Source organism: Ictidomys tridecemlineatus, chromosome 2 (genome assembly GCF_052094955.1).
Source record: "Ictidomys tridecemlineatus isolate mIctTri1 chromosome 2, mIctTri1.hap1, whole genome shotgun sequence".
Classification (NCBI taxonomy): domain Eukaryota; kingdom Metazoa; phylum Chordata; class Mammalia; order Rodentia; family Sciuridae; genus Ictidomys; species Ictidomys tridecemlineatus.
Genome location: NC_135478.1, coordinates 39,773,305 through 39,801,082, shown reverse-complemented (window position 1 = coordinate 39,801,082; position 27,778 = coordinate 39,773,305). Strand labels below are relative to the sequence as shown.

At 37.1% G+C, this 27,778-nt stretch overlaps 1 protein-coding gene across 2 annotated transcripts in view; it reads left to right on the top strand.

Annotated features, from left to right (window-relative positions):
• Nucleotides 1-27,778, top strand: part of Kcnh8 (potassium voltage-gated channel subfamily H member 8) — a 334,538-nt gene that overhangs the window by 281,912 nt on the left and 24,848 nt on the right. The window contains exons 12-14 of one of the 2 annotated variants that reach the window (XM_078038308.1): nucleotides 17,620-17,658; nucleotides 24,853-25,211; nucleotides 27,103-27,209. In XM_078038308.1, the coding sequence (XP_077894434.1) occupies nucleotides 17,620-17,658; nucleotides 24,853-25,211; nucleotides 27,103-27,209 (505 nt within the window). The remainder of the gene's footprint in view (nucleotides 1-17,619; nucleotides 17,659-24,852; nucleotides 25,212-27,102; nucleotides 27,210-27,778) is intronic. The other variant, XM_078038309.1, reaches the window with a different exon arrangement.

Genomic DNA, 27,778 nt, shown 5'->3' with positions numbered 1-27,778 from the left:
TAAATCCAGACTTCTTACCATAACATTCTTTTTTTTGCTGGGGGGCAGGGGATACCAGGGATTGAATTCAGGGGAATTGGACCACTGAGCCACATACCCAGCCCTAATTTTTACATTGTATTTGGAGATTGGGTGTCACTGCGTTGCTTAGTGCCCTCGCTTTTTGCTGAGGCTGACTTTGAACTTGTGATCCTCTTGTTTCAGCCTCCCAAACCCCTGGGATTAGAGGTTTTACCATAACTTTTAAAGTTCCATGCCTTTTTACCTTGCCTGCTTTTCAAAACCATCTGATGAGAAAACAAAACAAAATAAAACCATCTCATGCTCTTTTGTATCTGTGTACTCTCCAACAAACTGGCTGCTTTCCCTGCTCATTTGTGGCAGGTTGCTGCCAGCCTCTGAGGCCTCTGGACTTCTGTATTTGCATTTCCTCCAGTCATGCTGCTTCTCAGGTCTTACCTGACCACTTGCTCTGGAGTTGGACCCTTCCAGTTATCCTCCATCACACCACCTTGTTTGCCTTCTTCATGGCATTTAGCAGGATCTGAAATTATTTTAATTTGCATATTTTCTTGCTCCCAGTCAGCTTCTCCTAACAGAACATTCTATTTTATGAAAGCTTTGTTTTTTTCTACCCTATTATCCCAGGACCTAGTTCAGAGTCTAGTGTAGAATCAATAATTAACATATATTTAATTGAATGAAAGTCAAAAAGTTTACTTTGGAACCTGGAAACTATGTGAAATTTTAAGAAATGAGGAAAGTCCTGAAGACCGCAGCCTATATGACCAGTAAATAGAATCTAAAGTGAAAAGCTAAGAGAATTTAGAATTATATCCCTCAGATGTAACGAAGTCAAAGAGAGTGTCAATCAATAAGTAGCATTTGAAAGAACAAAAATTGAAAAATCAGCTAAATTGAATAACAGCTATTTTTCTCTTCCGTTAGGTTTAGGACAAGAGGTTTTCAAAAGCCATATGAGCAATTTAAGCTGAATAGTAGAAAAAAAAATAGCTTGCAATATGGGTAATAGAATTCCCCCAGGTGGTTTGGTATAGTCAGTGGTTACATGGTTAAGATGAAGATGTGCCTTCAAACCTGACATACCCATTTTCTGTAGAAATAGATGAACTTTTACAACAAAAATACCCCCAGGAAGTAAAGAAGCAGTACTATTAACCATTGAATCATTTTCAACTTAATCATCTCACTTTTATTACCTAGAACACAAGGCTACAAATTTGGGTAGAAAGGGGGAGTGGAGGTGAATTTAAATGTGGAAAATTCCAGGGTCTAGTAAATCAGTATATGTATGGTTATAAGGTACCCCATCAGAGTATGGGGTATCTGTTGCCCTTAATGGTAAACTGACATTACATGTCAGTAATGTACATAATGGAATCTAATGAAGTATTTCTCATGTTCCTTAATGAGCATTAGCCTGAGTGGTATCTGAATGTATGTTTCTGCCTACATCTGGACCCCAAGTCTTTAATACAAAAAGGTAAATCTTAAGTTTAATGTTTAAGTTTAATAAAAGGAATTCCTATCTCAAATGCAAATTTCATTGGAAAAAGAATCTAGATCCCATGAACTACTGAGCCTACTTGGACTGCTCTGCTCGGCCCTGGGCAATTTCTGTAAGTAAGCTGGACTGCATCTATGAGATTAAGCTCTGCGCTCACTCCCTCGGCTACAGACAAGACTGACGAGATCTTTCAAGTAAAATCTTTGATTTGCCAATATCTCTTGCAGCCTTTCTGACCATATTACAGTTTAATTCAAGAACATACTGAAGGGGAGCTTTCTCAAAGAAAAGACTGGGTTTAAATTTAGTCCCTATTTCAATCTGAAATAAAATTGGTCTGCTTGGAAGCAATTTTCTCAAAGATGATTTGCCAAATAGTAATAATTTTAAAAATCATATCTGACAGCCTGGATTCTTAGCTCTACAAGAGTAGCCTTTGTGTAGGTGTGCTTCTGCCAGCACAGTCTTGTGTAATAAGAGAACATAATTAATACTGCACCTTTCTGAGTAATTGTTCTGGGAAAAATTGCATGTCAAAGGGCTCACGTGTCATTTCATTGTGTCAGATTTCCTTGTCATCTTGGGCCCAACAAGTGTTTTGTCTGTCAGTGGTCCCTTCTAAAATACTCTCCTTTAGGAAGCAAGTATATATATATAATTTAATATATATAAATATATATATATATATATATATATATTTCTCTAAAATATTTTGTAGTAAACAATTTCGCCTACTTCATACTTTTATGGTGCTAAAGACAGTGTTGGATAGGAAAGCTCAGTGGACGATGGCCTGGAAATTTTTCTTGGATCTCTGTATTTTTATGTTCTGAAACTTTTCTCCTACTAGTTAATCCCAAAGTGATTGTGGCAAACATAGTACCTTGAAGGAAGAGATCATATTTCACTTAGCATCTCCCACTGCTGTGTTTATGTTCTTAATGGTCAGTAAAAGCAGACACCATTAGACACCCTGCACTCATTGACATCCTCCTACCTCTGAGTGCAGCACAATGATCCTCAGTGTACCTTCTCTTCCTGGGGATGACCTGAGTTTATTGCTTCATTCCTTCCATCACTATAGGCCTCATCTTCTTTTCCTTCTTAACAAAGATCTCAGTGAAGACTGACTCAACCGGCTTCACTGGCATTGAAATTCATGTTCCCTTCTTATTCTGAGGTCCTGTTTCTCCTGCCTAGGCCTCAACTTCAGAGAGATAAAGGCTTTATATTGCTAAAAGTTGTGTTACTCGTACCCTTTCTCACTACAGACTGATTCTTTTTTAAATTCTATTTTAGAGTAGAGCTAGTGGTGGGGGGCATTAGCCAAAAGACTATCCTGGTAAGTTTTGGGGGCTATTCAGAATGAGGATATTGATGGTAGGCAATAGAAATCCAACTCAATACAGCATTGAGATGTGAGTGGGAAGGTGGATTTTAAGAATTCCAGGTATCTAATGGGATCAAATAACACATACCCACATACAACCACGATGGACCTCAGCAACTAAATCAGGTTCTCAAACTTTCTTTTTCTCTGCATATCTTCTCCATTCTTCTCTCCACTAGTAGACTCATCATCTTTCTTTCTTTATCCAAATGGCACAAAATGTCCACAGGCAGCAACTCTTCAATTTAGATGGACAGCAGATTAAACTGGACTCTTCATTGATTTTAAATTACTGTAGAAAAACTTTAAGAAGTTGAACCTAAGTTTTCACCCAGGTTTCATCAATTATTGTGTGTGTGTGTGCATGTGTAGAGGGCATCTAGGATGGAGGGAGATCACACTGTCCTAGCTTGGTGGTTTCCATAGCAACCTGTGGGCTGAAGAGTTGAGAATTAGGATCCAGAAAAGAGATGAGTGGGCAGAGGTGGTTGCCGGACAACGGAAGCAAAGCTAATGATTGCATGAATTGTGGATCTCCTCGGTGTAATCCCATCACAGTAGGTTCTCATACAATCTTTTCTCAGCAACATTTTCATAAAACCCCAATCCCATTTAAACTTGTATTAAAAATAAAAGCATATAAAATAGAGAACACAGAAAAGGCTTTAAAACATCCTGTAATGACTCATATTTCATCACCCTAGGATTGTCTCCAGTGCAGCCTCTTATCAGTCGAAGAGAATGACACTATACCTGCAAAGAGACCAGCCACATCTGGGTGGCATCTAAGTGATCCAATTTATGTTTGCAATTTAAACAGTGAGACCTTAGATTTTTAAACTCTTTGAGGGAATGAGGAGGCGAGTCAGGCTGGGAAAGACAGAGTTAAAAAGGGCCACCTGCCATCCCATAAACAAGATTAAAGAAAAAAAAAAAGGTCTTTCTTTCCTTTCCTGGTTGTTTCCATCCAGCAGGGAACAGCAGATGTTCAGCCTGAAATAAGAAGTGTCAAATTTGCATATGCAGACACATGCCCACAAACAGGCCTGGCTCCACTTATCTGTACTCCCTGAGCATGAAAAACTACCTACTGCTTCATCTGCCAGGAATCCTCAGACCTGCCCCGTGTGACTCAGAGTGTGAGAGAGAGGGTTCTTCATTCCACATTGCATTCTGGATAGTGGTCTAGCTCTAGAAATGCAGTGTGTGCCCTCTCTGGATTTCTGTAGGCTGGAGTAATAGAGCTTCACCTCATGGCAAAGGCTCTGTGAAAAGATGACATTGATCCTGCTGAGATACAGTAGATCCTCTGAGCCAGGCCACATGCTACGCAGTTTACAAGCGTTAGCTTACTTTACTCTCACAATAACTTTGGAAATAATTTGCATACATTTATGTCCCAGATACAAAGGTTAGTCAAGGATTGGGAGAAGTTAAAAACTGGTCCAGAGTCCTTCAGCCAATAAACAGGGAAATTTAGGAACTGGAATTTCAGTTCCAAGCTACCTGACTCCAAAACCCAATTGAAACTTAGGGTAGATTTAATCCATTAATACAAAGTTACAAGTTCTTGTTCAATTTCTTAATCTTATGAGCACAGTAGGCCAGCTCTATAGTAGGCTAATGGAGTGGTCTTAGGAAGCATTTTCACAGAAAAAGAAGTATCACAAGCCAAATACATACATAAACGAACCACAGCACTCTGATAATTCATCAAGCTGTATGCTTTTGATTTGTGTGCTTTTTTTTCTGTATGCTATACTTCAATAAGAAAGATTTTTTTAAATGAATTATAAAAATTCAACCTAGTTACAAGAACTCAGTTGTAGACATATAGGTTCTTTGAGAGCAATAACTATATTTTATTCATCTTTGTAATTCTGTTCCTAGTGGAGTTTCTGATACAAAATACTATGTACTCTATGAACACTTACTGGAAATTAAGTTTCCACGTCTGCAGAATTATAGAGTGTTAGAACTGGAAGTGGCCTTAGAAACTATACAACAAAATGGTTTTTCTTTTGATCATGGGTGGCATAAGCCCAACTCAAACTGACTTAAAATAAAATGTATTCACTCACAAAATGGAAAATCCAGTCATTGGTTAGGTGTATCACCTATGTGGGTTATGTACAGTCAACTAGGACCTTCTTGTTTGGACTATCTCTCCCATGGACCACACTAAGCCTGTGTTGCCAGTAAGACTCATCAAAAGATCAAAGTGAATTTCATGAGGTTTTATTTTCTCTTGTCAACTGAACATTTATTAGCGTATCTGCTGACAATAGAGAGGAAAGGATGGCAAAATTCATTAAGTATGTATTATGAGCAAGGTACTTTATTTACATTACCTCATTTAATTTAGTTTTTAATCCTTGCATCATCCCTGGGAGTTTGGATTATGTTTTCATTTGACAGATAAGGGAACTGGGTGTCTAAGTGATGCACAGCTGAAATCATGGAAATAGCACAGGGATCAAGCAGTCTATAACCAAGTTGAACTGTGATCTTCTGAATGCAAGCCTCATGCATTTGTCCACCAACCAATCTGCCACAAACCAGAGAGCAAGGGACTGGTTCCCTTCAGGCATGCTTAAAGAAAATGGAGTTTATACTGATTTTCCAGAATGACTTTCATTCTAATTTTTTTTACCTTAATTCTATTATTTGTCATATCTCATCAAAAACCCAACAGAACTAAATATTTCAGGAAACATGTCTCATTAAAAAAAAAGAACAAGCAAGTCACTAAAATTACTACACTTTGTCCATTTGAATTATTCTCTCCCCTAATATGTGTATTATTTGCTCATAAATCCATCCATCTATTAAATAACTCTGTGGCCATGAACCAGCTCTGGGAGAATCTCTTCCCATTCAAGGATGTGCTTTTAAGTCTGCTATATACATATTGTTCTTCATCCTTCCCTTGCTCCATTTTTAAGAATTTGTGAAATCCTCACTCAACCGTCATTTCAAATGTACAAAATAGTATTTCAATTTATTTTCAGCCTCAGCTTCATCATTATGAAAGTTTAAGTTTTTTATTAATAGAAATAAATAAAAGTTTTTGGACTATAAGCATATTATATTTGAAAAAAAAAAAACACATTCTCAGTACTTCCCGTATATACCCATATACACAAACTCACACACACACACAATTTATGCAGAGGGGTGGAGAGCATAAAGGAACAAAACAATGTTTTTAATTTAGAATTTTGTTCATATTTCTCAGTCAACTTGCATATATATCACCTCTCCAAATATTAGGACATTTTTAAAAGTATGATTCCTTTTTACTTTTTGTTTAAGAATTTGTTCTCCTTGGACTTGTTAGAATAACCCGGAATGCTTTATTGCAGTAATTATTTCACTGTTTGGGACTATGCACATCTAATAATGTGTCACAGGTCATCCTAGGTTGTGTGGGATGCTTCTTCAGTTAACCCTCTAATCCCAAACCCAGACTCAAGTGCTATAGCATAGAGTCCGTGGGTATGATTAAAGCTGTTGTAAATGACAGCAGCTAAGTTAGTGGGAATTAAGTTAAAATTAAAAAAACAAGTTACAAAATCCCAGGATAACCATCTTTAATAGTGCATTTCCCATGAAATTCCCCCAAAAGGGTGTAGACAGCAGAGAGGATGACATATGGCGGAGACAGTCTGCTTACAGTGTAGCACAGACTGTGCTCAGCAGGCAGATCTTGAGGCCTCCAGTATCTATTTACTTACCATAGAAATCCAGCATTCTGAGACACCAAAAGAGCGGCAGCTTTGAGTGGAAGAAACAGCAGCCAAATAGAAGTAAGAAGCAAACTAGATGCCAAGTTAGGGAGGAAAGCTGAAGTACCTCGAAATTGTGAATCAGAAGGCCACATGTGGTGGTGACAACTCTATAAGGGTGGAGGGACCAGGAAGATGCATTTCTGTCAAATGCATTAGGATTTAAAAGATTTGTGTTCCATGTCATTGAGGAAAATGATTAAGGAAAATTCCGAGATGAACATCTGCAAGATGCTAAGCTTTTGGCAATGTGGTAATCCCACTTATTGGGATTCTACTGTTAAGAATAGGGTCTCTAAAAGAAGAGCATATGGGGACTGATCTATGTCACTGCATTTTGCCAGTATTCACAGAGTCCCAAATCTGATGAGTGCTAATGAAGCATATTTGTATTCCAGATATTACAGTTGACATTTTTTCTTTAAAGCCATTAGTCACACTTCCATGTTGATAATACAAAATGTCAGCCCCTTTTATGGAGGAAACCCAAACAGGATTCTGTTAAAAAGAGCAATGAATGAGAACCCATAAACTATAAGTCTTAGACTCCATGTACACACAACTAAGGCCAGAATTATTTGCCCAAAGAGTCTAATGTTGCAGGTTTCCTGCAATCCTCAAGGAAATAACTGAACAAGCACAGTTTGGACCAACAAATTGGAAGTCTAAAAGCAGAAATTGGTTTGCACAAATTTGTATAAACAAGGAAAAATCCTCCTTCCAACAGAGTCACTGGTTCATAGTTTGTTAACATGGAAATAGCCTTAAACTTTAGAGAGAAAAGCTTCATCTGAAGAGAAGTATACATCCACATTCCATGTATACAGCTAAAAGAATAAGTCCATTGTATGAACCTATAAGGGTCTGAATTAGGTACTTCTGTATAATTCAAGAATGACACCATTGTAAAAAGTTTTGCCCATTCACAATGGATGCATCCTGTTTATTTTTCACAGTTTCATGAATAGGTGGTACTCCTTGGTAGGTGTAATTGTGATTTTGCCCAAACTTGGAAATGGGGACTTTGTAATCTGGCGGCCATGTGATAACTCTAAAAGCTTGTCCACATGGTACAGTTGCAGGAAAAGGGTAATTTCTTCACCCTTCATTCCCATACATTCTCCCCTAAATTCTTCACTGTTTTAAAAGACTAAGAAAATGTCTATCCTAGAATGAAAATTCAAAAACAAAATATTAATTTACATAACAAACACAGAAAATATACACTGCTATGTAAAGTGGAGAATGATTTCTCCACTTCCCATAGGAAAAAAATGCTTGGAGTGGAAATGTTTGGGGAAGGAGACCCAGAGGGGAAAACTGAAAAAGTATCAGATGTATATTATTTATGTCATAATTTTTGTTCTCAGGGAACCCCACTGCAGGAGCAAAAATACCAAAACAGACATTCTCCTACCTAAATTTCATTGTTTTGCAGTACCATTGTGAATTCCCACAAAGACTTACCTTTAATCAATATAGAGTCGTTAACATCTTCCTTGTGACGTACCACATATCAACTTTGAGTACAAGAGAACTCTAATATAGGAAGCTTTGCCTTGGCAGAATTCCTTCCTTACCTGGAAATTTTTGAATATTTAGTAAAAGTGATAACGTTGTGATAAGCAATATTCCTCAAGTTTCAAAGACTTCCTCAAATGGAAACTGTATATATTGAGTCTTATAGAGGATGCCCATGCCATTGTAGCCTTTTATCATGCCTCTTATTTTCTGTGGCTGAGTAGCTAGTGTACAGAGTAGATCGTGTACACAGCACTATCATACAAATAAGAAAAGTCGCTTATTTCAGTTTGCCGGTTCAAACCTTGTCTTTGACATATAGGGCTGTTTAATTTTTCTGTTGGAGTGGATAATTAACAATGGGCTTCCTAGGCAGCAGATTAGGCATTTCGAATTAACTTTGAAAGTGCCATCAGGAGTTGGGGTGCACAGACTTCTCACACCAAATTGAGCATATTTCTTAACCGACCTGATTTGGAACCCAAATGCTCTGTGGGTATCCTGAAAATCTTATGAAACCAGCTATTGTGTTTCCTTACAAATACACAATAGCTGGCTTTACAGACCAACCAGGGGCCATTGTACCTTAATCAGAAGCAGGTCACTTGGGGGCATGGGATTCAGCTCAATATAATGAGTATAAACATTGTCACTTTCAGCACAGATTACCCTCTGAACTCCCAAATTATTGATCTGGGAAACAGCTTCTGAAGCTTGGAATTTTTAAAATTCTGAGAGAGTTGTAGTTAGTTTTCTACACATTATAATGTATACTTTTCTCCTCTTCCTTTCTAGAATGATATGAAACAAGTGTTAACAAATACCTCCCCACTGAAAAATCATCCTGCATTTTCCAAGCTTTTAAATAAATAGGAAGGAAGGATTTGGGTTTTTCTTTCAATCCTAAAACCTCGTATTTTATGCACTTGAATTCAGAGATAATTGTGCTTGAGTTAATGTGTGCCTATTGTCTATGTCTTATTGACTTTATCTGTACCTATGGATGGTTTGAAAATATCTTACTTTATTTAAGATGAGGAGAAAAATAGAATACCAAGCCATTCTTTATATTATGTATTACACCAAGTGTTATGCAAACACAAGTATATTTTTGTGGCATGAGATGACATGAGAAAAGTAATTTGGATAAAATTGGTGATGAAGAAGAATACGGCCCATTTGTTAAAGAATTCTACATATATATTAGTTTCAAGTTTTTGGACAAACCCATCTGTATAAATATGTTAAAGTCCCATTCCCCACACTAATCCCTTTCAGAGAAAACATGTTCTGTTTATTATCAATATATCCATAAAATGTAATTAACATTTATTAACATGAATTATTTTCCATACCAGACTCTGGGCCAACTACTTAACAAATGTAACAATATGAGGAATTTTTTTTCCACCATAAATGGATAATGAAGTTGAAGTGATAAGAGGCTTATGCTCATATCAGATTCCAAATGCTTTCTATCTGGAGAAACAAGAGACCTGAAAGGCAGATCAGCATCCATCAGTCACTTCTGGCAGGAATGTTGACATTATGACCAGAGAGAAACAGCAAACAGAAGAACCTAGAGAGTTTCTAGGAGAAAAAAATGAGACACACTATTGTTATTCCTAATGGGAGAAAAACAGTGAGGGGAGGGGTAAGTCTCACTTGTGAGTTATCAGATGCTGATAACTGATATCAGAAGTTGATCTCCTTGAGGATCCTGGAAAACACACATGAAAACTTAGAAAAAAGTTGTTTGTGTTTTCTGTTTTGCATTTCTATGAATGTGACTCAGTGCCAGATACAGCCAATGAGGTCTCCAAGATTTGTTCAGTTTACATCTCATTTAATCATGAAAGCAGCTCTGGTTCTTATCATTTTTAAGAGGTGGAAATGAAGGCTCACAGAATTTCGGTTGGCAATGACTGTGAGATGAGGTGCTACCACGGCAAAATAAGAAGTGATGCGTCACTCTGGGCTGGGCTTGCACCCAGTATGCCTGGCCCTTTCTCTCTGTTCTGAGCTGCCAGTTGGATGCTCCCTCACATGCTGAAGTATAATATTAGAGAAGCAGCTGAGGCCAGCATAGAAAGCAGGGTTTATTTTAAAAGGGGTAACACAGACTTCTCCCAGGAGGGAGAAGGGGGCCATCGCTGGTGTCCTGTTGTCACAAGAAGCAAGGGTGTTTTGCCTTTTTATATGTCCTAGGCTTCCTTTGTTCTCTTGCTCTCTTCCCCTTATCTTTCTCCTTCCCCGAATACCCTTCCTGCAAGGGTATGTGACTAAGCCCAGGAAATGCTCAGTGGGATGGCCAAAAGGTGAAAAGCAGATGGACTGGGGCAGGGTCAGATGGAGCAGCCCAGGACACATTAATTAACAGTTTTATAACCCCCTGTAGGGAGGGGCAATTCCTGGGACAGGTTACCTTAGCAATAGGTTGGAGCAGGAGCAGGTTCTTGATAAGGATGGAGGAAGGACTCTGATGGAATTAACAGTTCAATCCCCCCATTCTCTGGATGTGACCCTTGCCTATCTTCCTGTCTTAATTCTGGCTCCACCAAGACAATTCTAAGGTCTCCCTGTGGCAGAACCACAAAATAGAAACAGTCTAGGTCCCAATCACCTCTTGGAGGAGAATTTTTTAGCATATATCAAACTTCAAATGATGAGAAATAAAGTAGTTGTTTTTGTTTGTTTGTTTGTTTGTTTGTTTGCATTAAACCACTGAGGCTTAAAGCATCATTGTTACCTTAGCATTACCTACATGTTCTCCAAGTCTACACAGCTAATAACTGACAGGACAGGGGAAATTCTAACTCTTAACTACTAAGCGATCCTACCTCCAAAATGGTCCCCATCCCCCAGCACACGTTTCACCTTAGTACACAGTGATGATGAGTTTATGGTGCTTCATACAGTGTGGGCTCAGTAGCTGATTCTCAAGCTGGAGTAATCAATAAAGCCCTAAATTCTGGGCTTAATTACTTAGCTCATGTTTTCTGCATCAGAAGTGATAGTATTTACCTAGAGAAAGAGAATTCTTCTCTAAGTTTTAATAGTTTGTCTTGACCTGAAGGCTCAGGATGAAGTTGGGAGATGTCAAAATCATCAGTGCTTTCATTAAAATCTCATTTCTCTTTCTAAGTTATACAACAGGCTAAGAAACTCTGTTATGCATTTAGGTTTCAGATCAGCCTCAAAAGTCTCTTCTTCCAAGTAGCTGGTGGTGAAATACCACACTTGTTTAATTGAAAATTAATACTCTCCTATTCAGACCTGTTCTTTCTCCAGAAGTTTCCATTTCTCTTCCCATCTGCCACCTGCCACCTGGATCAGAGATGAAAATGAGTCCTATTTGCTACTCTCCTCTATTGTATGACAATTACTTATGGTTTTGTAACAGGACATTTTAACCATGTGAGTTATAGAATTATTTGTGAGTATGCTTCATTCATATTATCTGTATCCCAAACAACTACGAGTACCGGTTATGCTGACATCCAAGGGATAAGATAAAATATGGAATGATCTCTTTTTCTGAATGAGGATGCATGTTCCTTTGGTCTACTTTGTGACTTAATCCATGTGTCATTATTAATGAAGCAGAAAAATTAATGAATCAATTAGAAAGAAGAACCTTGTAATACACGTTGTTTCCCAGTTGATCATTCAGCTGTAGATAACAATCCTGCCAGACCACTTTAGTGTTTTATGAGATTTCAGAATTGAAAGACATTTATAGATTCATGCAAGAACTTATAAATTTTGACCTATGTACCAAGTAAGCTGGAGATGGATTCTTACCTTCCTTGGGCTACTGGCCCATTAACATACAGTTTAGAATTCATAGGTCCATGCTGGGGCCTCCTTTAAGATTTGCTTCCTTCCTTCTTCATAATAGTTAAATTTGTGGCTCAGCCTCTTGAAAGGAACTTGAAAGTAAGGAAAGATTACTGATAATGCCTCACCACTACTGAAAAGCCACTCAAGAAGCTTCTAAAGGTGAAGCATTAGCATTCTATGAAAGACTGAGCCCCATATTGGTGTACCATCTGTCAGAATTCAGGGACATTTCATGGATAAAGGAAATAGAGGAAACCATAGAGCTGTCTTCCCCACTAAAAGAATTGGGCTAATTGCAGGGAAATTGACTATTGAGGAATGTAAGAATTTCAGGAAAAATGAATTAAATGGCCAAGGTTAGGTATAAGCCTATGGAAACTCTTAAATATTTTGTACTCCCAAAAGATTCCCACCACCCAACATGCAGGTCCTGTATGTACACATGCGCGCGCACACGCACACACACACACACACACACACACACACACACACAAACCAGCTTTACACATAACTGTAGCCATATAGTATGTATTCAGTGAACAACAATGGATCACTTGGTACAAACATTTTCAAAAGCTCCCAGATTCCAAAAATAACCAGGCATGGAACTGGGATTATTCTCTGATCCAAAATATCAAGAGTGAAAATAAACTAACCAACCTGCATGCCATGAGCACAAACTCTGAGCTGGCCTGGTGAAACTCAGGTGCCTGCCAGGTGGGTCAAGAAACTGCACAAGAACCATTAAACTCACACAAAAGAGATGAATTGTGGAGAGGAAAACAATTCAATATGCACAGTTTTTAAAAAATCTCTATTATTCTCTCACAAAAGTCAAAGACTTCTCATTTTCATAAAAACTATCTCTGAAGTTCATATAGCAAGTTTTTGGAGCATTTCCACCATTAAAAAAAAAAGGCATTATCTTTCTATTCTAGAGATAGTAAAACAATAGCAACCAATCTTCTCATTTTCTTTGTGGCCAGAGAGGAATACGACATATTAGCTCAGGTAGACAGAGGGACAGTTAATTTTAAAAAGTACCTGAAGTAAATTTTTTAAAAAGTCTTATGGAGGGCTGGGGTTGTGGCTCAGTGGTAGAGCACTTGCCTCCCACATGTAAGGCACTGGGTTCAATCCTCAGCACCACATAAAGACAAATAAAACAGAATAAAGTTATTGTGTCCATCTACAACTAAAAACATATTTTAAAAAAACTCTTATAGAAACGTCTTCATTCAGTAAAATAAGGACAACATTAGAGGATTTTATGGCACTTTATATCTGAAATTACATTAATGGGTTTAGTATGTTTGATTTCCAATTGTAATTCAAGTTCCATAGTTTTTCAAACTCTTCACAGTTGGAAAAATAAGAAGGTTTTGTGAATTTGTTTTGCTTTTTTGTTGCAGACAGTATGAATACAAGATAATATTTTTCCTCTGATTTTGCATGTTAATTTAATAGTCCTTTTCAATTCCCACTGGACTCATAGAGTAATAAAGCAATCTAGGTGATCAGGATGGGGAAAGGGAGAGAAGAAGAAAAGCTATTGTGGAAACTTCCTAAACCAACTTACCATGGCTGAGAATGTATTTATTTCCCAATTTACAAGGTTAGAAAGCCTTACCCTCTGTTCATGATAACCTTGCACCATCTTGACAAGGATTCAATTCTAGGGTTCTTAAACCTTCTCTGTGTTTCTCAAGACTGTTGTAATGACCTCTATCCCTTAGCTACTTTTTATTTCCCCAGACTGTATAACTCTAGGCTTTAAAAAAAAAATCCTTATTAGACATAACAAAAAGTCCTTCCTATTGTCTAAAAAGCATAAAACTTTCATGTAAGAAGGATTTCAATTGAATTAATTCAAAATTTAACAGGATTGTCCTCCCCAAAACTTTCAAAACTTTCCAGCCCTCTGGAACAAGAAAATGGGGTCACAGGTGTCCCCTTCCTCAGTGTTTAGCCTCAAGAATAAAAGTCATCACACAATAGTGATATATGCATACCCAAGTTTATAACAGCACAATCTACAATAGCCAAGCTATGGAACTAGGCTAGGTGTCTGTCAATGGATGAATGGATAAAGAAAATATGGCATATACACAAAGAAAAATGAAATTATGCCATTTGCAGGAAATTGGATGGGACTTAAGACCATCATGTGAAGCAAAATAAGCTAAGCACTAGAAAGTCAGAGATTTTGTTTTCTCTCATACGAAGAAGCTAGAGAGGAAAAAGGAAATGAAAGGTGAGGGAGATCAGTAGAGTAGAGCAGAGGAAAGGAACGAGGGTGAGGAGAGAAAGGAGAAATACCTAAGAATGATATTGGCCATATTTATATTATTGTATTGTGTGCACGTATGAATGTATAACAATGAATCCCACTATTATGTACCATTATAATGCACCAATAAAAATACAGAAAAAGAAAACGGGGTCAGTAAACATTTTACAATCCAAAGATTTGCTGATATATTCTTTTTCCTGTAGAAAGAATGTCTGTAACACATCAGATTTTCATATATCTGTGCCCCTACAAAAGGTTAAAGCATTGCTACTATCATGGATTTGGGGGATCTGCTTTATGGCCATCATCAAACTCTGTGGCAGTTAAATGTCACAGTACAGTAGGCATTTAGCTCAAGTAACAGCATTAACTACTGGAGGATATTCCTGAGAAAACTTGGGGTTCTGTGTAGGGCGTAGGAGTCAGAGTGAAAGAATTCCAGTAGAAGTTCTACTACTAACTTGGTGGCTGAAGTTTGCAAATCACCTCCTCTCTCTGGGCTGCAGATTACACATCTCAAAAGTTAAGGAGTTGCACTAAATCTGTGGTTTCACACCTGACCAGTGATCCTTTGTAAAACTCTGGATCTCGGGACCCCAGCCACCAACAATTGACTCACTTGGAGTGAGCACATTGGAATTTGACTATTATGTATTTATCCATTTATTTGCTTATTTTTGTACTGGAGATCAAGTCCAGGGATACTTTACTACTAAGTTATATCCTTAGCCTTTTTGCTTTTTATTTTGAGGCAGACTCATGCTAAATTGCCCAGCTAGCCTCAAACTCTCAACTCTCCTAAGCAGCTAGGATTACAGGCATGATCCACCATGCCTGGCTTAGAATCTGGACTAAAGCTTCTCTAGACATTCTGTTATCTCCTAGGTGTGGAAACTATCGTGGCAGACACTCTAGGGTTACATCTAGCATTAAATTTTTGAATTTCCATTAAACTTTCCATTAATATTTGCTATTAATATTAGCCACTAATACTAATATTTCAAAACTAATATTTTAAAAATCTGGATCATCATGAATGGTTATTAGAATAGATCATGGTACCCTTTTAAAAACATAAGTGATTGATAACCACATGAAAAATATTTATTTAGAGAATTTATCATAGCACAAGGAAATTACTATCACATATATAACATATGTATAGCATATATATTGTGTGTATGGGTGTAAGCATGTATGAACTATACTTGATTTTGCTTGATTCTTGACCATCAGTGAGTTTGGTAAAAGATGAGAGAGAGTGACCTCAGGTCATTGAAGCAACAAAAAGCAAGAGGAATAAAAGTATATTGCAGGCCAGCCACTTTAAAATACATGATTGCATTCAATCCTTGTAACAGACAACCTGTGTTCATTTTCTTTCTCCTAGTCTTACAACCATGAGCAAGTCATTTAATTCTGTCTAGGCCTTTTGTTTCCTCTTCAGCAGAATGGAAATTAAAAATACCTATCTCATGGAATTGCAGTGAGAATTAATGGACATAATGCCTAGGAAACACTTATCAGGGTGCTTATCACATGATGAATACTTAAATAATTAATAGGTAATAGAATGATAAATAACTGTGATGTTGGCTGTGAGATCTTACTACTCAATGTTTGCTCTGTGGCCAGAAACATCAGTATTACCTGGCAGCTCACCAGAAATTGATCATTTTGGACCCTACCCCAGACACCTACATCAGAAGCTGCATTTCACAAGATCCCTGTGTGATTCATGTGCACATGTATATTTGAGTAGCACTGAGACAGTAAAACAACTTGAGACCCAGTGAGTGACCTGAGAGAATGTATACCACTACTAAGCCAAGGTACTGAGAGCACACCCACATCAGAAAATCCTAAGGTCACCATCTCTCTCTCATCCTCTTTGGGCTTCTATGACCAGGCAGTATTCAGGCTTCCTAAATCCACTGTGATGTTTTTGCTCTAGTCTAAGCTGTAACTGAAATGCTTTGTGAAACACATTTTCCTGTCTACCACAGTAACAAGAGCATCATAATTTTGTTTAATTTTTCACATTTTTAATTATTCAGCTGTTTTATTTGTCACCATTTAGGGAATTATTACAAAACTTACGTCTAAAATGCTTCTGATTAATGCACACTTAGGCAGCTAAACAGATGTAGAATGGGTTGACTGCTTTGATAAAATTAAACATTGATGAAACATATATTTGCACAGCAATAATGATGACGGCATTTGTATAAATAATAACAGATCTATTACCCTAATCATCTAGGAGAAAAAAATGATGAGACAGTGACAGAATTACCAAATATGTCTGGCTTACTAAGCAGATCATTTTCAAGTGCATTTTTTTTGCATGTGAATAAAATTATGATAATTTATAGCATCTACAACCACATTAAAATGAAAGTAGTATAATTAGGCAAAAAAAATATCATGTGGATGATATCAGAAGCATATTTCCAGGACATGTTAAATTTCTAGAGCTTCTGTATACATAATGGAAGGTACAGGTTTTTCATACAGCCTTCCCCAGTACCATAGTTTAATTTTATAAAAGATGTGTCCCAAGATCAAAGTTTTAAGTATTCTAAAATACTTATTAATATTTAATTTCTCCTCACACATTTTAGCATCTCTGAAATTGAAAAGTGTTCGTCTTCCAATCGATGACATGTCACAATTTCTGGGCAACATTTATTTTTTTTATTCTTGCAACCAAGGGGATCTTGGATTCAATTAAACAGGGGATTAGGATGCCTAGTAAACTTAATCCTCATCCACGAGAGATACATCATAGCAAGGGAAACAGGTGGGGCAGGAGGAGATATCATCCTCCCACCAGAATTCAAGCAAGAGGGGGAGGTAGGTAAATAGGAAGTAATGAGATTAAATAAGAAAAGAATCCACAATATGAAAAGAATTTAGCATAAGAATAGGAAAGGGGAATGGGAAATGAAAACTAAAGGAGTGGAAAAGAAGGATGAGATGGACAGTGTATCCTGCGGTAGACATTCAGCTTGACATTCTTTTTTTCATTATGCATACTGGTCAGTTCAGGTCCTAGAGAGTGGGGTGGGGGACATGTTTTCAGCCCTTTTGGGAAGGTGTTTTCTCCTCCTTAGCCTACATGAATAGCTGCACAGCCAACCACACACATACACTCCCTGAAGATTCCCGCTCTCCTCTATCTCCTACCTTTTATCCATCCAAAACCACCAGGAGAGGCTGAAGTGATTGTTAAAACTTGTGTTTGTTCTTTCAGGTGATATCAAGATTATCGAACAAATCCACAGTCTCACAGGTATGGCTTTTGCTAAAGAGCTCAATATTTATCTAAAATTGGGAGGATGTCAGACATATCTTCCTTTCCCTTCAGGGTTTTTTACATTTACTTTTTACTTTCCCTAATCTACTTCCCAATAAGAGATGTGGTAACTGACTTTTTTGAGAAGAAAGTGTAAAGAAGTATTTAAACTCATCTCTCTGTGGAAATGATTTATTCTGTTAGGAAGTTGTTTGTTATCAACATCTAACAGGAATAACGAATATTGAGGTATTGATTTTTATAAGCACTTTCCTTTTCATTTAAAATTGGCAGTCAAGTTTTTCTTGTAAGTATTTATAATATTAAAAATCTGGTTCAGAAATGGTCTGGAAATCGGGTTGTTTTTTTAAAAAATATATTTGAACTCTTAAGACAGTCCCAATTTTAAATACCCTCCACTTGCATGGAAAACTTTTGAAACAGCAATTTGTCTGATTTATTAGCTAGACGTTCATTAACAATAACCTTAGGATAGTGTCATTGTCAGATTTTTCACCACTGTGACCAAAAGACCTGACAAGAATAATTTTAAGGAGGAAAAGTTTATTTTGGGACTCACGGTTTCAGAGGTCTTAGTCCATAAATAATTGGCTCCATTCCTTGGGATCCAAGGTGAGGCAGAGCATCATGGCAGAAGGGTATGGTAGAGAAAGCAGGTCAGGACACATCCTTAGAAAAACAAAGAGAGATTGACTCTTCTGGAACAAATTATATACCCCTAAACCATGCCCCCAGTGACCTATCTTCTCAAACCACACCCTACCTGCCTTTAGTTATCACTCAGTTAATCACTACTAGGGGATTAACTCACTGATTGGGTTAAGATTCTTAGAACCCAACCATGTCACCTCTAAACCTTCTTGCATTGTCTCACACGTGAGCTTTTGGGGGTACGTCTCATATCTAAACCATAACAGACTGGAAGCCTACAGATAGCAACTTTTCTTGCTTTGTGTCTTCCTTGAAGCAGAAACCAATAACTTTAATACACACACATACAAACACACACACATACACACAACACACAAATAGATCTAATTACACATTTATTTTAGTGAGTTTTGGTCACTGTGACCAATATACCCAATAAGAACAACTTAGAAGGAGAAAAACTTATTTTGCTTTCCAGAAGTTCAACTCATGGTTGGCTGACCCCATTGCTCTGGGCCCAAGGTAAGGAAGAATATTGTAGCAGAAGGGCTTGGTGGAAGAAAATTGCTTAGTTCATGACAGCCAAGAAGCACAGACAGCTCTATTCACCATGGACAAAATATAAACCTCAAAGACACACCCCCTGTGTCCTGCTTCCCTCAGTCACACCCTATCTGCCTGGAGTTGCCACCCATTAATTCACTAACAATCTACTGATGAGGTTACAGAACTCATATTCTAATTATTTTACCTGTGAACATTCTCCATTGTCTCACACATGATCTTTCAGGGGACACTTTATCTACAAACAATAACATTCTGCCCTTGGCCTTTGAATAGCCCAAAAGCTCATGCCCATCTCACAATATATTTAGTCCATTTTCAAGATTTACCATAGTCTTCAAGAGTTCCTTCATTGCCCAAAAATTCAAGTACAAAATATCATCCGAGACTCAAGGCAGACTCCTGACTGTGAGCCACTATAAAGATCAAAAGCAAGTTACATATATACAATAATAGTGGCACAGAGTAAACATTTCCAAAGGTTTAAAATAGGGGCATGGAAAGAAGGGATGAAACCAAAGGAAAACCAGAATTCAGCTAGGCAAATAAGTCCTATAGCTCCACATCCAGCATCTGAGGCACATTACATCATGATTGTTCCCTCTAAAAGACTTGTGTAGCTCTGCCCTGTGAGCTTGCTGGTTGTAACTCATATGGCCTCTCTCTCGGACTGTTTTCTGCAGATTTCCTCTGAAGATGTTCTAAATCTCTAGCATCTCTTAATCTTGGGAGTCTCCACCACAGCTTTGACTTCCTTCTCACATCTTCATGTATTGCCCTCTCAGGGGCTGCCTACAGGGATTCTGACCCTGATGCACTTTGTCTGGCCTCCCAAGTCCTCCTTTGAAATCTTGGTAAAAGCTTCCATGAAGCCCCAACTCCAGAATCCTGCATTCCTGTAGAACCAGCACCATAGAAATGACACAAAGTACTGCTGTCATATCAAGCAGTTATAAGCCTTGAACAGCTGCAACAACCTGAGTACCTGGGCAGCTGAGCACAGTGAAATAACATTGTAGGTCCCCCTGTATAAGCAGGGTGCTTCCATGATCTCTTCTCAAAGGGATTTTCACTCTTACAGTCTTGAACCTGTAATGGATATGGTTTTACCAATTCCTGAGATACCCTCAAGCCATATTTTCTATTGCGTCTTTGTAAAGTACTTTTGTGGCTACAATCTCTTTCACAACCACACCTCTTTTGGCCCCACTTTGACACACACTTTTCTGGCCAAATTGAAAGTTTTAAAAGTCTTTCCTTTCTGTTTTCTGTTTCTGATTATGAACATAAACTCAGCTAAAACCTGCCAGCAATATGCCACTATGTAAATGCTGTGCTGCCTCAAAATGTCCCCCACCAAATTAATTTGTCCATCACCTTTAAATTCAGCCTGACAGAAAATCTCAGAATCTTGACAAAATGTAGGCAACTCTTTTTTTTCAGAATATAACACAGATGGCCTCTAGTCCATTGCAAATAAATCCTCCTTCTCCTCTTAAACCTTATAAGCCCAGTCTTTACTGTCTACAGTCCTATTGGCCTTCTTGAGCTCCCACAGAATCACCCATTAAGCTCTGATTAAAACATTCTAGGCTTCCCCAGCCTGCATCTCCAAACTTTTTAAAAATTCCTACACAAACCAGTTCTAAATGCTTCCAAAACCCTTAGGTTAGTCTCAAAAACAACCCACTTCCAGGTACCAATTTCTGTTTTACTCTTCTTTGTGTCACAATAACCATCGTGCCCAATAAAAACAACTTAGAGGAGGAAAAGTTTATTTTGACTCAAGGTTTCAAAAGTTAGGCTGTGGTTGGCTGACTCCATAGCTCTGAACCCAAGATGAAGGATATCATGGCAGAAGGGTTTGGCAGAGGAAAGATCCTCAACTCATGACAACTAGAAATTAGAGGAGAGAGAGTAGAGAAAGTGTTTTGCTCACCAGAGACAAAATATAAACTCCAAAGGAACATCCCCAGTGGCCTACTTCTTCCTATCATACCCTACCTACCTACAGTCATCATCTGTTAATCCATTCAAATTATTAATCCACTGAGTAGGTTACAGCTTTCATAGTCTGATCCTTTCACCTCCTAATATTTCTGCATGGTCTCACACATGAGTTTTCAAGGGACTCATATCTAAACCATAGCAATATGACAAAGACATTGATAATTTAATGATGGTGGGGTGGGGGACAGTTTACTTTTAATATTGCATCAGAAAACTTCTTAAAAGCTCTTCAAGCCTCTCATTGCTTTCAACCACACTTCTCTTTGAAACTAGTTATCTCTTTCATCTCTACAAAATCCCTCATCAAAAAACAAAATGGTCTTTCAGTTTCAACTCTTCTCACCAGACAGCTTTTCCTCACAATAGCACAAACTTTCACCCAGACCTTTTAAATTCTCTCCTGCACGTTGAGAAATTTGGCATTTTGTTTGTTTGTTTGTTTGTTTTTTCAAGTGGATTTCTCACCCTTTTGTAGAATTGCAAAGATCAGGAACCCTTCCAGTAATACAACACACTTAACTTTCAAAAGTAAATTCTGGATAATTTAGGCTGATGTTCATTGCAATGTTAAAAATCACCAGAAGAGCCGGGCACAGTGGTACATGTCTGTAATCCCAGCGGCTCGGGAGGCCAGGACAGGAGGATCAGGAGTTCAAAGCTGGCCTCAGCCAAAGTGAGGCATTAAGCAACTCAGTGAGACCCTGTCTCCAAATAAAATACAAAATAGGGCTGGGAATGTGGCTCAGTGGTCAAGTACCCTTGAGGACAATCCCCTGTACGAGAAAAAAAAAATCACCAGAAGAATAAGTGGTTTAAAAACAACAGATGTTTATTTCTGTCTATTGGAAAGTGCAGAAAAGAAATATAGCTACTCTAGTGTGTCCATAGGGTCCCTAGATTTCTTCCTTCTGCTTCATCTGCCTCAACATATGGCTGTCTTTTTCAAGATATCCTTATTCTCTAAGATGGCTGCTGAATATCCATCTATTTTATCAACATTTGAGACTGGAAATCAAAGAAATATGAAAGAATGGAATAGAAACTCCCCTATTCTATAGTCTTTCTGAAAGTTCCTCAGAACCTAGTTGCTTATATGCCATCATCCCTAAATGTGACCTTATGGCCAAACCAACTAGCAGGGGAAGCTGGGAAAAGGTTATCTTTGGGCAGGGTGCATTGCTAATAGTTATGTTAATGGATACGAGGGAAAATTTCACGGAAATAAATAACCAGCACCTGCCCTGATATAAATACTTTTTTTCACCTTCTTCATGATCATCATCATTGCACGGACTAGTGTTTATTCAGCTTTTTCTTTGTACATTGCTCTGTGCTTAATTTCTATTATTTGATATCTAATGTTTCCCTCACACTATTCCTAATTTACAAGTGAAGAAACAGATTTTTAGTAATCATATTTCCCAAGAATAACAACTCACTTATAACTAGAAAGGACTTCTAGAACTCTTTGACTAAACTCTCTGCATTCAACCTCAAGACTTTGTTCTGCTTCCTCTCTAATCAAGAAAGATTTGTCTGGGCTGGGGTTGTAGCTCTGTGGTAGAGCACTTGCTTAGCATGTGTGAGGCACTGGGTTCGATCCTCAGCCCCATGTCAATATACATAAATAAAATAAAGGTATTATGCCATCTACAACTGAAAGTATTTTAAAAGGAAGAAAAGTTTGTCTAGTCATTTCTAAGTTTAAAGTGGCTATTCCAGCGAAATGTCATGAACCAAGTTTGAGAGTTCTTTAGCAATGAGTATAAAAACCTCATTGCTTATATGAAAGTATTTGCTAGAAAGAGAATAAGGGATAAATCAAATGAGGAGGAAGAGATCCATGGCTGAGTTTTAAAGCAGTGTGTAACAGGTGAACCCAGCTACATAAGGGAAGCAAGTATTTTTATGTAGATGACCTGAGAAAAGTAACTGGTTCTCCTGCATAGAAGCTAATAATATAGAGCTGGGTGTCTAATCCAGTTATTACCAATCTAATAAACTTCAGTCCTGTCTACAGTAGTGGTAGGTAGGATAATTCATTCTTGGTGTCAGCAATGTCTGATGCCTTGATTGCAAGACTCAGTTTCTGAGCAATTCCTCCAAGGCACCAACTCTCTTTGACAACATGTAAGTATGAAATTTAAGGAAATTTGTAGAAGTACAGACATTTGCCAGGTCATTAGTCAGATGATTGTATTAGAGCCATGAAGACTTGAAACAAAGGGATGATGAAATTGTCAGTATAAATACAAATAGTTTCTAATTAGAGAATTATTCAGTGTGTTTCATTTCTTTGTTAAGTTTGCCCTGTTGTGTCTTTAGCTGGATAAGCTAAATTTTCAATTCCACCATGCTAGTACACAAATGTTCTCCTATAATTCTGTGTGGTTCCAATTTTTGTTATAACAGAGTTTTAAAAACTGTGAAAAACAAAAAAAATGAAAGCAACACCAAGACTATACAAGAAAGAACATACGCCTTTACCATCAATTAAAATAATTGTATCTAGTTGGAAATGGGACTCTAGGAATACCATTTCATTGAGAAATTTTGAGCCATTTAGATTAAAATAATAAAAAAAATTCATGAGTAAACCAATCATTTGTAGCTATATCCTAAACTGAATGACCTACCTGTGAGTCACAATTGTTTGCTGTGTCTGTCATTACAACTATTTTAGACATAGAAAAATTTGAACACCCCAATGAACAAACTGTCCACTGAAGTCATAACTATAACAGCTCATGAGATTTAAATAATAATCTTAGGGATTTTCAGATTTTAATCTTATTTTCATTAGAAATATTTGCAAGCATATGTAAGTGATGATATCTTCAAAAGAAACTGAGACACATAAAAATGAATTGACCTTTTTAGAATGAACTGCCTTCTGAACATGCCCAGAGAAACTAAGCTATGTTGGGGTCAGAGCAAGAGACTAGTATAAAAACCTAAATTAGTGGCTCTGTTCAGAGTTACTAACCTAATTGTAATAGTCACTATTTTATATATATATATATATATATATATATATATATATATATATATATATATATATATAAACACACTAGGAAAGCAGAGGGGGCAAACCTGGAGTTCAGAAGTGGGGAGACTTTATATATATATAATAATAATAATGACTCTCTTAAGGTTAGTTTTCAGTGCCATCTCTGCCCTACATCTCCACCAACACCTCGGTTGTCTTTTTCCATCTTCTCTATTATTATTCTTAGCCTATAAGTTTGAATGACCCTAGTCAAGAGTCTAGTGATCCTAGGATGAATTTTGGCAAGACTAATCTTCCTTCTTTCCTCAAGGACTTTCAAGCGAGCAGATCTGGCAGTTTGTTCCATTTCTTGTTCACAACTACGAGAATAAAGAGAACAGGAAATAGAATAGCTGAGGACACTTCTGATTTTTTTTTCTCTCCATGTGACCCCAAATAGCCAAGGTTTTTATTCTCAAGGAAAATATAAATTTGATGGTTGAACACCATGTAAAGTTCCACTAAAAACCTTGTAATTTGAAATAACAAAGCCAAAGACCTCCATTAAAATAAAATTTAAAAATCTTTATTCCTAACAGCATGTCCTCACATACTATTACAAGTGAGTAGAGGATTAAAATCTAGGTGCAAACTAGGTGCAGATAAAATTCTCTTTTCACACATCTCCCCACCAGGACAGTTTAAGAGACCAAGCAAAGTTTGGGGGGAGCTAAAACCAGGAAAGCAGAGGGGGCAAACCTGGAGCTCAGAAGTGGGGAGAACTTTTTAACACCTAAAATAAATTCTAGGAAACTTTGCAAAGACTTCGGTTTTAATGAGTAGTACCCCACTCCCGAACAGAGTTGACTTTGTTCACTGAGGCCTACAGCATGAATGATATGCCTCTTATAGAAGTCTTTGCCTTCTGTACTGATCTCCTTTATCCTCCAATTCAGTCAGAGCCCAAGGGAAATGGCAGCATCAACAAGAGACTCCCATCCATTGTGGAAGATGAGGAAGAGGAAGAGGAGGGGGAGGAAGAGGAGACAGCCTCCCTCTCTCCCATCTACACAAGGGGATCCTCCTCTTCACGCAGCAAGAAGATTGGAAGCAATAAAAGCTATCTAGGCCTAAGCTTAAAGCAGCTGGCTTCAGGAACTGTGCCATTTCATTCACCTATAAGAGTCTCCAGTTCAAATTCCCCCAAATCCAAGCAAGAGACTGACCCCCTTAACCATGGTAAAAGGAAAGAGAAGAACTTGAAATTGCAGCTTTCCCCTTTGAATAGTGCTGGACCCCCAGACCTCAGTCCAAGGTAAGAGTTCATATCATATAACTCTTTTCCCTGCAAAAGTGGCTGCCTTTAATAAAGATTAGTAGATTACTCAGCCATTGGGGCCTTTCTACTACATAGAAATTTTTAAGCATCCCTGAGCTTTGTGTGTGATTTTTTTGAAGTGTAAGCACAGACATGTGTATGGTGTGAGAAGAACTAGTTTTAGGAATATTCTCAAAAGGACCCATTGAATGGTCAGCCTTCCTCTCTACTCCCTTTAGATTCATTGAACTCTATGAGGTTAAACGTATGTTTCTACGTTGTGATTTCATGATTATAAATTTATAATGAAAATAAAAGTCCATCAATGTTATCTCCTTAATGCCTGATTTTACCAAAAGTTTCATGGGACAACAAGTTGAAATTATGAAGAAAATGAATTTTTATTTTTCATACTATTTACAAATAAATTACTGTGGATAGCTGGAGCTTAGTTTTATTTCTAGTCTCTTCAGTGGGTAACATAGCTTCATTGTTAGTTAAAAGTAAAATCACTTTGGAATTAACCAAAAGTGATTGAGAAGGTGAAAATTCCTGACTTGGAAAATGTCAAAGGGGGCAGGCTATGATGTATAAAAGGAACAGCAATCATCAAAACTTCCTAAGAGCTGAATAATTCAGAGATGCAGGAAAAAGTATTGACAGCTTTCGATGTATTTGCTAGGTAATTTCACGTTCACTGTTGCACTTAGTCTTTTTGAACTCTTATAAAGTAGTACGTATTATCTCTACTGTAAAATTGCAAGAACTATAACTCAAAATTTAAATATTTTCCCCAAGATCTCAGAGATACACAGTTTTACAAACTGGGTTCAAATTCTGTTTTACTACTTATAAACAAAGTGACCTTTCTGACATACTATACATTTATTGATTCACTTAAGGAATACATTTTAACCATTAAGAGAGACTATTAAGAAAAATATAAGCAAAGCAGGGTTAGTAAAAAGTAAGTGGACATTAAGTTTTTGGAATTCAGTTGGAGATAGTGATTTAAAAACATTACTCAATTCTTCTCCTTTCTAAATTTTTACTGAAATGAAAAATAGTAAATTTTAAACGGAGAATGTATCAGACCTGGAAAAGAAAGATTTATGTATTATATGAGGCTATATTTATAAAAATAATATACGCTCTGCTATAAAGAGAACAGGTTTTGAGACATTATGCCACAACTTTTAGAGTAATAGTAAATTACAAGTGATTTTTATTTTCTGATTTTAACTCTCGGAGTTTTGCTCAAGTTAGAGTGAAGACATCATCAAATTTATTTTCTGTGATGCTATAATTTATTAAGTTAGAATATTTTCTGCTGGATAGGGTATTGATTTAAGATAGATTGAGATGAAAGAATTTTTGTGCATATTTTTTAATCTGAGTTTTGATTCTGAATCTGACTTTTGAATCTGAGAGTAAATAAAATAATAAACTCCACAATATTGATGTCCAGTGTAAGTAAATGTGAGATAAAATCTTGAACCACATATGTAATTTTAAATTTTTTGTGGCCGAATGTTTAAAAGTGAAAAGAAACCACACAAGTGAGATTATATTTTTAAATATTCTATTGATACAATATATCCCAAATATTATCATTTCAAATGTGTGCTATATAAAAACTATTAACAAAATAATTTACATTCCTTTTTTTAAACTAATTCTTCACACCCAGTGTGCATTTTATACTTAATATAAAGTGTGTACTATAAACACTTCAGTTATTCTAGTCGCATAAGGCAAATGGCTACCATATTAGAACAGACCCACAGTATTTAGAATTTAGAAATTTAGTATAAAAATCCTTTAAGTCTTTTAAAAATACTGGAACTCATGCACATCAATGCATAACATTTCTCTTTATTTTAAATAGAATTGTTGATGGAATTGAAGATGGAAATAGTAGTGAAGAAAGTCAGACTTTTGACTTTGGTTCTGAACGAATCAGGCCAGAGTCCAGAATTTCTCCTCCTCTTGGGGGTAAGGTCTTTATTTACTCTTCTCTGAAGGAGTGATAGTTCTTTTTAACTTTCAATGTTTGGCATTGGCTTTGGGGTAAAATCACTAGTCTCAAATTTCTGCTGCTCAACAGATGGTACCCATGATGTCCTATTATAAATTCAAACTAATTCGCAAAAACATTATTTAGAAGAAATGCTATCTTGGTTGCGCACTGTAGGTACATTGGCATATTAGCCAATTTATCTGGCGAGAGGTTAGGTACTTGCAATTTGTCAGAATGATGTAAGCAAGTTGGAAATGATAGAGAAATTTTAAAAACACCTCTATTGATGATGATTGAATGCAAACATACCCCAACCCAATCCCTCTCTTTCTTTCTTTTTCTTTCTTTCCCTTCCTCCCTTCCTTCCTTCCTTCCTTCCTTTCTTCCTTCTTCTCCCTCCCTCTCTCCTTCCACCTCCCCCTCTATCTTGAGTTCATTGCCCATAGAAAAGAATGGGCAGAATGAATGAATGCCAGAAATGACAAATAAATCTAAAAGAGATTCACTTGTATTTGACACAGAGAGACCAATGAACAATGTTAAA